Below are 11279 nucleotides of genomic sequence, written 5' to 3'. Positions count from 1 at the left end.
ACTCAGTCACAACAGTGGAAGACAAGCCAGCTGGAGGGGACTGTGCTGAACAGTGGAGAGAGGTGAGTGGAGGAAGGCTCTCTGGATGTGGACAGATTATTATATTTCTTACCTCAACAAGGTGAAATGATTACAGCATGAAAGCGTGTTTCGGGGTTCATATAGTAAGGCTTTATTTGCACACGGGTCCCTGATTGTTGTTTTAAGACAGGCTTGAAAATTTGCGGCCCTATAAATTGTCCCTCAAGTGGCCAGAAACTGTTCTTAGGCCTGAGCGCAGCACATGCTTTCCATCACACAGATGTTATTCCACCGCTGGCAGTAAAAGAGTTGGGTTTGCTCCCTTTGTTCAGATCATCAGAGCAGGAGAATCATCTCAACCAGCGTGAGAGGAAAAAGACAGGTGTCTACATTTGAAATGATTCTTTAAGTGGAGCATTAAAGGCTTCACAGAGAACAGCCTTTTAGGTGTTTAAATTAAGACCATCTGTCCAGTTCATACTAAGTAAGTCATCAGTTACATTTAATTTCTGCAGGAAAGAAGGAATCTTGGCTGCGGCCCTGATCCGGCACTTAGCTGAAATAAAGCAGAACAGGCCTGGTGTGGCTGACACTCAAATATCCCTGTCTAAACAGCACAGACCGAGACAGGATGATTTAAAAGACTAATTAAATCGTTGTTAATCCTAGCTGAAGACAAATATTTTCACAGTAGGCGTTTTGATTGATCATAAGAAAAGCACAGGTGTTGCTACTAACCTTGCTGATAGCTCAACAATGAGTCATGACAATGAGACAGCGTGCACAAAACCAGGACCCTGAAACTGAGCTGAAATTCAGGCACAATTGATTTTCTACACCAGCCCTGTCACAATGCCTCTGTAAATGTAATAGAGGTCATTTTGTAAAGTACATATGTTCTTCTAAATAAAGTTGAGTAATTTCAACTTTGAACAAAAAGTATTAACAGCAATTGGTTGTAATGACACAATGCATCCGTTTTTTCCCCCCTTCCTTCATGGAGTGTAAAGATTTCTGGGTATCCAAATGTTTAAGTTCAAATAATTCACTTGGAAGAACTGTTATGGTCAGTGGAGTTATTTCAGTTATTTAGTGCAGACTTTGGGTGCAATGTGGTGTGATTTATCCAAGAACAGCACTAAAGTTTAGAGGGTGATCTTTTTAAAAGACTAAACCTCATGTGGTCAACTCCATCTTCAGGCTAGATACCAAATTTTAGTCCATATTGACATATTAGCATCACACCGTTGCAGATTTGAGGGCTGCACATCCATGATGTCAATATCCCATTCAACCACATCCCACAGATGAACTGAGATCTGTGGAGGCCATTTGAATACAGTGAACACTTTGTCATGTTCAAGAAACCAGTTTGAGATGATCTGATTATGGGAAATTGTAGCCAAGAGGATAAAATGACAACCAAATGCCAAATGTGACAACAGTATAAAGCTTGTTTTCTATAGCATATATTTTATATAAATGTATTTTAACAGTAAATGTTGTAGATTACAACAGGCACAAAATAGCCGTTAAAATATTTAGATATGGTTTTAAATATTTCAGTGCAATGGCACTGCTGCATTTGTTACACCATCAAATGCCCCACATACACTGTTAGATAAGCCAAGTAATGGCTCATTCACATGACAGAAGTAGATGCAACTTTAATCTTTCTGATTTGGCTCTGCAGACCTCAGACATAATACTTTTCTAAAAATTATTTTTTTATTTTTTTAAACACCATGTACTAATTAAAAATTTGGTCTTTAAAATGACTAAATGTACAAGTTGTGCATTTAAAAGCTCACTGTGTTTCAGTGTTGAGTAATTTACATGTTTACATAAAATACTTGAAATGAATGAAAACTAAATGAGAGCAGAATCAAAAGATGGAGAAAATAAGTTGTCAAGCACTAATGTTTGCACTTAAAACCTCCATTTGTATTACGGATCTTTTAAAAAAAACCAATATCTTCTATTAAGTACACATTTCCTAAAAAGGCATTAAGGGGAAAAAAAAAAAAAGTCCTAGCGTACATTCATTGCATAAAAGAAAAGCTTTGTTATTGGTCCTTGCTCATTAACTATGACGCTGGGTAAAAGAGTGAAATTCAAGTAAAATTAAACTTGAGCGAAAAGTGCAAAATAATATTTAATCTATTAAAAATATTTACAGCATATTATACAACTGACTTGTCTTAACGGGTTTCATATATTTCAACAAAATATATGAAAAGAAATCTGTACCTTGGTTGTAAACAACTAATCACATCTTCATTTTGATTTTTGTAACGCTCCCATAAAGCACTACATTTAAAAAACAAAACAAAGGATCTTCACGTAAACACGTCTTTAAACAAAATGTAAATGTAAGGACAAACATCTGGAGAATGGTTTTATTAGAAAAATGGTGACAGCCTACATGACAAATTAAGCCAGCATCTGAATTAAAACAGGGAACGTGAAATTCTTCTCTCTAAAGAGAGAAAAAACCCCAAACAAAAAAAAAACTACAAAGTGGTACTCAAAAACATACCAGTACAGGAACAGCATAATCAGCAGCTTTCCACATGAAAGAAAATGGATTTGTCCAGGGATTAGTGTGACATCTTGCTCCAATTCTCCTCTACATCGTCAACAGATCTCTCACAATCCGCTCTCCAAAGGCGTTTTGTGAAAACATCCTTTCAACTGGGAAGAATGTCTCCAAACGTCAACACACAAAGCCTTCTGATCCGAAAATAAAAAAAACCTTACACTGCCTTGCGGTGGTACTCTGGAGGGGCAACTTCATAGTCGCTTGCATTGAAGAGCGATGCAGAGTTTTTTACAAGATACCTGAAATGAAGAAACATTTTACTCATCTCTGCTGAGCTTTGATAATCATCATGAGCCTCGTTAAGATTCCTGAATACTCACTTGAGGAAGTCCTGTAGGTAACTGAGCAGCAGTGCAAGGCTCTTCTCATCCAGGGGCGTGTACGCCAGCATGGCTCCGATTCTCACTTTCAAAACCAAACAATGACAGCCTTTTATAAGTCATGTGACCACTGACCTCAGTTTCATTTATAACAGCTCATTGCAAAACCATGCCTCACCCGCACACTTTCAATTTAAAGCAGCCCTTATTTTTAAATGTTGATGCTTGCATATATATGTGTGTGTGTTTAATACACACACACACACACACACACACACACACACACACACACACACACACACACAAAAAGGATAAAGTCGGGACTAGACAGAGAAGGTCAACACCTCTACACTACTACTGCTTAAGCAAAAATCAACACCATCTAAAGGAGGTGTGTGTGCAACACTTCTCTCAACAAATGTTTTACCGAGCTTATGTCATTTGACTTTATTTATGATGCTTTGTTATGACAAGAAATTAACTGAGACAACATACCCTGTAATAAACATGGCATCGCAGTCAGGGCCATAGGCTTTTGGCCAATCACAAACCTCTCGCAGTTTTGTCTCTGTACACTGCCACAGGAGACTTTAGTCATATCTTAATTTATTTTAAAGTGTAGACTCTCAGTTATAACTGTTTATCAAGACGTATAAATCATTTAGGAGTTGCAGCTATTTTTCTATCAAGCCCCCGATTTTCTGAGGGTCGTGAAGGGATTAAAAGATCTGCATGGGGGGGGGGGGGGGCTGCAAGCTTCAACCTGCCACACACATGTAGCTCTTGCAATGTGTTTGTGTTCAAGTGTGAATAACTAAGGGTGGGCTGCATTCAATTTTGAACAGTTCTCATACTTATGTCAGTTGGGTAATGAATTGCTGCGTTTTGCCTTTTGTTTCTTTTGGTTGGATTATCTCCATTTTGAATCTGTGGACAGATTTGCTTGATGTTCTGGCCTCAGCTCACCCCAGAGTTAATTCACCAACTTAACAAGTGGCTTTTGTGGCTCCTTGGAACTTCGTGTTTTGTCCATGCCAGCCCTAGATGGGGTATAAACAGCCTCCAAGCTATCAATTCCTTTTTATGATTGATGCTGGCATATATTTTTCTGATTTCTCGGGCACTGCCCTGACACTAAACACCTGTCTAGGCCCAATCTTATCTTCACAAAGCATCCATAAAAGATGGACCGAATCCAGAAAAGAATCTGACCTTTTATAACCTTAATTATGACAATGCCAATAGGGAGTTATTTTGGGCTTAGTCCAAGTTGAGAGATGATGAAGTTGAAAAACTTTTGGCTGTGCCTTCAAACTGTGGTTACAGTGGAAATAATACCTCCCCCAGATCAAAGAGTTAATTTCCAGTAACAACTGAATCATCAAGAGATTTTACAGTCAGCTCTTTCAACACAAGTGAAAAGGCAGATAATCTTTTTTAAAAAAGCATCTTTGCATCTTTGGAGTTTTATGGTAGAAACAGCTCAGTGTTTAATATGTTAAAGCTTAGACAAAAACATGTTCAATCATTTTTGTGCATTAAGACCTACAACACACATCTGATAGTTTTATAATATACATTTGCTAATGGTTTATATGAATAATTTGATAAGAAAACAGGACAATCTTTAGCTCTTCTACACAGTTTTCATTGTCTAGTTCTTTCACCAAACATGATGATGTGTAAGTGCTTTTACCAAAGAGTCTGAGTAGGTGAGGAGCCCCATAGATCTGAGACATTGGTGTATCTGGGTGGTTGGCAAGGATGTCTGCGTACTGAGGCCTCTCGAATTTGTAGAGAAGTTGTGTCCCCAGCATAACATTGAAATATTCACGGACACCAGCAACCACCTCGTTTACAGCAAACTCCCTGATCAGTGAAGAGAAAACAGAAAAGTCAAATCTTTACTCTTAGTATTTGTTCACCATGTCCTAGAAACATTTTAAATAAAACATTTTCTCTCTCTGCATTGCTTGCACCATAAACAGTTTTGCTTGAGAAGATGAAAAGTAGAAGTTTTTACTTGCTGTCTGAGTTTCCTCTTGATTTCTTGTAGTTTGCATAATCTTCAAGGACTGCGTCAACATTTTTTTTGGCAGGTAGGTGGAAAAGCTGAAGAAAAACAAAATAGAAAGAAATAACTTTGGAAATGTTGTAGACAAATACAATGTATAAAATGCTGTGAAGTGAAACTTGAGTTTAAGGTCAGTGCTTACTAACCTGCTTTTGCCGTGTAATCAAGTCCCAGTCGTCCACAAGCCAGGGTTTCAGCTCCTCCGGGATTTTCACTTTGACCTCCACTCGATTTATGAAAGTTTCCTCCTGAGTAAACAGGAGTGCGGGGGGAAAAAAAAGAAAAAGTTAATTAAAAGAAAGCTTTTAACAATCATGTTTACACACCTAAATGGAAACCAAGCCTCAGAAACATTTCATAAACAGTGGTTTCAAATGTAGTTCCTGCTACACTGCTGCAACTGCAGTGAATTAAGGCGTTTTTACACCTATAGTTTGTTAACTCTGGTCTGATGCAGTTCATGAATTTGTAAACTTGTAGCTTTTTCCCATGGTTTCGTCTCTTTTCACACAGAAGATGCCAATCAAACTCCAAGTGAGCCAAAATGCGTCACTAAAAACGATGCAACAATGTTCGGTATGCTTACTCGAGTCTGGAGTGAGAGCAACAAAAGTAAATACAGGAAACAGGTGCTGTGGTCTGGAATAGTGGATAACATGGAAAATTTAGTCCTAACATTTGTATTTTATCTGGTTAATATTTCACAGTTTATACACGCTGCAACACTCCAGAATGCAAAGCATTCTCGGCTATAGCAAGGTGTTCCACTCAAACCTATAAACAACCATAAACAAACCGCTCTGAAGTTTGTTTGAAACCAAAGAAAGATCAGCTCCCCCAAAGGGTTTCAGTGCGGTTGCTCTGGTCTGCACCCAAGTGCGATTACTTTGTTCTCATAAACCACATGAGGAGAAAACAAAGCAGCCTTAGGGCTTTTTTATGGTTGCCGCGTCGCTTGTGTAGTCTCTTGATAATTTTCACTTCACATCTTGTGCCATGTTGGTCGGTCGTGCACCTCTTGATTTTTGCGACTTGGTGCGTTGTGCTCGGCTGAGCTTGTCAAAGGAACTTTGCAAATAAAACAAAAACAAAACAAAGCTTTGACAAAGCTTTGGTTTCCCGGTTTGACTTCTCCCCATCAGCGCATATGACAAGATAGTGTCTGAGTGGCGACACCTATCATTTAGGAGAATACTACAAACTTCTTGCGCCTTAACTGCAGGCATAAATGGCTGCATCTGTGTGATGGCGTGGCAGTGAGCAAAGCGACCACTGCAGCAGGTGTATTGGCACATTAAGCCTGTTCATTTTCGCACAGTCTGGTATTATTTGACATTACCAACAGAAACAAAATTCTGAACTTACGCTTTCCACAGTTGGGTCAACACGAGCTCTTTTCTTGCGTGGAGGATGGGTTGGATCTCCCCCTGAACTAGTCCCTTCTCCTGCTCCAGGAGCTGCACAGACACAGCTTTAATTAACTGCCACTCTTGCCTTATAATGAGTCAATTTTAAGAATCGCATTTATAAATTCTAACATTGTAAGACAATGTGATGTACTTACTCTTCTGTTTGTTCTTTTTGGTTTTCCTACAAACAAAGAAGAGCTAATTAAGTGTGAAGTGTTAATATGAAAAGCAGTTTGGCAGCTTATGTTACAGAGGAAAACAAAACAAAAACTCACACATCGTTTTTCTGCGATGCAGCAGGTATCTTCTTATTTGGCGCTTGACCCCTCATTTTTCCTTCTACATAATGGTCTCTGTATTAAAACAAGTTCAGATATTCAGGAATAATTAATTTGTACCACACTCACTACACTTTCACAAGATTTAAAAATCACTGTAGCACGTGACCCAACACAGTTTTTGTAGTACTATGAATAGGCATGACACATTAGTGTTGGCACTTGCATAAAGGGATTTAGTACACAAATAAAGGGGGGGGGTTCTAAGTGGGACATTTACTCGAGCATAAAAATAACAGATTAATGTGTAAATAAAATTACAGGAAAATATTCTATTAAGACTGAATGTGCTTCACTTGTATAGTGACTCCATAGAGGCCCATTGTGAGCTAGACTAAAACTCTGTTGTGTCCCAATACGTTTAAAACATAGCACACATTGTGTGCTACTGAAATTGGATGAAGGATTTTGCCTAACTTGCTCCAACAGTCATAAGGAACTCACAGTCAGTTCAAAGTCGATAGTGAATAGAAAAAGAGTATTGACGTACTGATTGGCCCTCTGAAGCTCTCTCTGTTTCTGCAGATTACTATCCACATACTTAAGCACCCTGCTTTCAGGAACCCATTCGTCCCAGCTGGAAGACACAACATCAAAAGAATGTAAGCACTTGTTAAACAGTTCCTGTACAAACGTTAATCGGGATTTATTGGAACCAAAAACTTACTTCTTATTCCACCCACTGTAATGAATAAAGTATTTGATTTGTTTGTCCTTGATGTTTATCTTAACACACTGCAAAGAGAGGGATGACTCATTGTCAAACACAGACACAAAGAAGACGACTGAATGAGAGACACGCTTAATTAAGGCAGCTTACCTTAGCTTCGTAGAGCAATGGCCCATGAAAACACAGCACTCTTTCACCTGAAAAGATAACAAAATAAGGACGTGAGTAAGGCATTGACAGGAGAGAAGAAAGAACCCCCCCCCCCACACACACACACACACGTCTGGTTTGCTATCCTCGTGGGGACATCCCATTGACATAATGCTTTCCCTAGCCGCTTACCCTAACCATCAAAAATGAATGCCTAACCCTGACCCTAACCATAACCTAATTGTAACCCTGGCACTAAAACCACGTTTTGAGTGTGAAAATTGCTTTCAACCCCGTAGGGACCTGGATTTTGGTCCCCACGGTGCAGAAACTCCCCACCAGTATAGTATATGTCAGATTTTGATCCCCACCAGGATAGTACGAACACACACTTGAATTTATTTTAGATGTTGTCCTAACCACACAGGCTCAAGAGTATACATACACTCCTAATATTTGATTGTGTCTCTTAGCAAGCTCCATCTCAACCAGATGCTTTTGGTAGTCATCAACAAGCTTCTGACTGGATATCTGACCCCTCTTCTTAGCAGACTTGGTAGAGGCAATATAAATTTGTTGGATTCCTGGCCAAGACATACGGTACAACTTTTTACTAGGGATGGAGTTATCTGATCATAAAACTTCTCCAGAAGACATTTGACTTGTTCATGTGGCCAACTGCAAATTTCAGTTGATCTTGAAGGTGCTGATTTTGGAGCTGGGGCTTATTCTTGGTCGGCACCCTGTTAGTCCGTAGCAATGTAAAACTCAGTGAAACCACAGTGATGGTGGTATTGCAGCGGTTTCCAGTTCATGGCAGGCTTGAGACTTGGTGGTTTGTGGGTTGTTCAACTTTTCAACTTGAATAAAATTATAATCTTCTTCTTAGATCTTTACCTAGTTACTTAGACTTCTCCAACTGGTCCATCAAAGTCCCATTGTTCAAAGTATTGATTGATTGGTAATTTATTTCAACATGTGAACAATACACAAGTACATTTAGAAAAGAAATAAGAGAGAAAAAAATACTATACAAATTACATACAAAAAACATTCTGATTAATTTACATGTTGAAAGGGAGTGGGAAGAAGTATACACTTATTTAATCCCACCCCTTTGCTATAAATTATCAGTGAATATTTAGTCAGCTTCCTTACTGATATAATTTGTAATAAAAATAGTGAACAGATTTCTGATATACTATATACTATAATATCACATCATGAATTTTTTGTTTGTTTTTAAATAGAGACATTCACTTAATTTAAATATTTTCCTTTTCTTTATAGATCGAGAAGATCATATTTTTTTGGTATTGGTCAGCCCAATTAATGCTGTCAAACAAATGTTTTCCCCAGACAAAAATAAATAAAAAATAAAAACTACCAGTTGTAGTCAGTCATGATCACCAACAAGAACTTAATGCGCCTTGGTCTTGTCATTTAAAAAGACACTGTAGAACCTTAAGCACTACTTAAAAGCTTTAAGTGAATGTATGTATGTATACATTTGAGCCTGTATGTATACTTTGTGTACCACGTTCTTGGTTGTTAAAGTCATTAATGATGTATACTCATTCGTTTTCCAGGGTGGAAAAAAATACCATGGCATTACATGCCCATAACGACTACATATAAACATCTGACCACAACTGCATATTTAGGGAAGTTTACATGAAAACTCGACTATTATCTCACTAATATGACTAACTGTCAAGAGAACATTCTGGTCACTGATAATAAAAAGGAAGACTTTTACTAAATAAATTTAACGTAGTCCTGCTAGTTAATTTAATAACTTAACCACTTGTATATAATTCAACAAATGAGCGCCAAGTCAGCAGCAGGCGGTGCTAACACGCCGTGTACAAAAAAAGCTAGCTAGGACTCAGCTAACAGTCAATGAGAAGCTAACGCTGCATGAATGAAAATATAACCTTCAGTTCAATAAAAGATCTCGAAAACACAGTTTATATAGCTTCTTACTTCTGAAATTGGTTTGTGTAGTAATGACAGGACGAAATAAACCACCAAAGAGGCGAATAAAAACTCCCGAGTCCCATTTAGTGTTCACAGTAACAACAATGAGAGCTAATACGGCTAGCTGTTTGTTACGATCAGTAACTAGCTGACACTTTGAAGCTTTTCGGCGACTCCAGCACTCGCTGCTGGTACAAGCCTAACAGAACAAGAAGGAAACAAACTGTTACCTTCTTGAAATTTAGGTTTCGGGTCCTGTTTCGGCGCCATTCACGGATTAAACTATCAAAATATGGGAAAAATCGCCAGCTCCCATTCCAGTCTGCAGCGGCGCCGCTTTCTAAAAACGTCATGACCGACGCGATGACGCTTTAATGCCCCGACTAAACCCACATCCACACTCCAAATCAGCAATGAATGCAAAACAGGATTTCTTTTCACATTTACCTTACACGTTTCTGCCTTCTGCTGGACTTTTGAAGCATCGGTGTCTGTTAAAAAAAATAAAATGCAGGCTAGACAACAAGTCATGAAACGGCTTTAAGCTAAAAACAGCTGGTTGTGCCCATGTCCTCTGAGACAGACCTGTGGTTTGGCTCGAACGCAAGTGTGCTATTAATTAGTGTCATATGATGAACAGATGCTCCAAAGACTGGTGATTTTATATATATATTATTTTTATTTGGTGTTTGTTTACGTTAAGTAAAAGTTTCAGAGTGGGTTGGCAGGTTTCTGTTAGTTTTTGGTTTTTTTTCAATATTATCATTATTATTATTTTTTTTAAGTGGGGGATAACTGCCAAAAGCAGGTTTTCAGAAGTTCAATATAATATCAATACTGTAAAAATAAATAATAATATTGATCATGAAATGACAATTAACATAAAATTTGAACCAACGCAGTAAATAAATAACTAAATATAATTTTAAAAAGGAGGTAAAATGTCAACAAGGTATGCCATGTTTAGTGTCTGGATTCTGTATACAATGTTCACCAGTTAATTTCTTTTACAGAAACCAGAGACCAGGGTAGAAAAAAAAGTTTAAAAACATATATTTTTTCTTATACTCCCAAAAATTATAATTTCAATAGTTATTAAAAATTGCAATGAATAAATAAATAAATAGATAGAAAATAAATAAAAACAATGCAAATGTGTATGTAACTGCACTACCTGCAAGTTACTGCACAATGGCATTAGTTAACAAATTAGATTGTCACTACTCTCCAGCATAATATAAGACAAAATACATACAAAACACAAATTGTAAATGATAATTTCATTTATTAATGTAAAAAAGAAAAAGATAGCCAAACCAACTGGTGCTATGTTAAAATTGTCCCCTACACCTGATAACTAGTTGTGTGCCCCTTGGCAGCAGAAACTGCAATCAAGCATTTGTGGTAACTGGCAATAGATCTTTCATATCACTTGGAAGGAATTTTGGCTCACTTTTCTTTGCAAAACTGTTTTAATTAAGCATTTTTGAGCAACCTGTGTAAGGTTATGTCAAAGTATCTGATTTGGATTTCAGTCTGGACTTTGACTAGGCCAGCACAGCACATTCAAAGGTAGACTTGCAGATGTGTTTTGGATTGTTGTCCTGCTGCATAAATCAAGTGTGCTTGAGCTTCAGGGCACGGAAAGATGGCCAGACATTCTCCTTCACGATTTTCTAGAAGAGAGCAGAATTCACAGTTCCATCAATTACAGC

At 37.8% G+C, this 11279-nt stretch overlaps 1 protein-coding gene across 3 annotated transcripts; it reads right to left on the bottom strand.

Moving 5' to 3' along the window:
- Positions 1 to 2406: 2406 nt before the first annotated feature.
- On the bottom strand, positions 2407 to 10173 carry morf4l1 (mortality factor 4 like 1). Of its 3 annotated transcripts, XM_076885823.1 has the most exons (13): positions 10150 to 10173; positions 10012 to 10055; positions 7585 to 7631; positions 7432 to 7499; positions 7255 to 7341; positions 6702 to 6779; positions 6582 to 6607; positions 6383 to 6474; positions 5164 to 5265; positions 4967 to 5055; positions 4640 to 4812; positions 2944 to 3028; positions 2407 to 2862 (listed from the first exon to the last, which is right to left on the bottom strand). In XM_076885823.1, the coding sequence occupies exons 6-13, from the start codon at positions 6755 to 6757 to the stop codon at positions 2778 to 2780; spliced, it is 708 nt and encodes a 235-aa protein (XP_076741938.1). In that variant the 5' UTR covers positions 6758 to 6779; positions 7255 to 7341; positions 7432 to 7499; positions 7585 to 7631; positions 10012 to 10055; positions 10150 to 10173; the 3' UTR covers positions 2407 to 2777. The 3 variants fall into 3 exon arrangements, with proteins under 3 accessions (XP_076741938.1, XP_076741937.1, XP_004553110.1); XM_076885822.1 differs by lacking the exon at positions 10150 to 10173 and having other exon boundaries at positions 10012 to 10149; XM_004553053.4 differs by lacking the exons at positions 10012 to 10055; positions 10150 to 10173 and adding an exon at positions 9795 to 9927.
- Positions 10174 to 11279: the final 1106 nt, after the last annotated feature.

The sequence above is a fragment of the Maylandia zebra genome, linkage group LG7 (genome assembly GCF_041146795.1).
Source record: "Maylandia zebra isolate NMK-2024a linkage group LG7, Mzebra_GT3a, whole genome shotgun sequence".
Taxonomy (NCBI): domain Eukaryota; kingdom Metazoa; phylum Chordata; class Actinopteri; order Cichliformes; family Cichlidae; genus Maylandia; species Maylandia zebra.
This window is presented reverse-complemented; position numbering and strand designations above follow the sequence as displayed.

Bases quoted from the DNA above. Each gene is read 5' to 3' on its own strand.
- morf4l1 (XM_004553053.4), bottom strand. From the start codon at position 9,834: ATGGCGCCGAAACAGGACCCGAAACCTAAATTTCAAGAAG. The intron at 7,342-7,431 runs GTAAGTTTTTGG...TGTGTCTTCCAG, and splicing joins TACAGTGGGTGGAATAAGAA to CTGGGACGAATGGGTTCCTG. The intron at 5,266-6,382 runs GTAAGTTCAGAA...CTGTTTACTCAG, and splicing joins TTGACCCAACTGTGGAAAGC to GAGGAAACTTTCATAAATCG.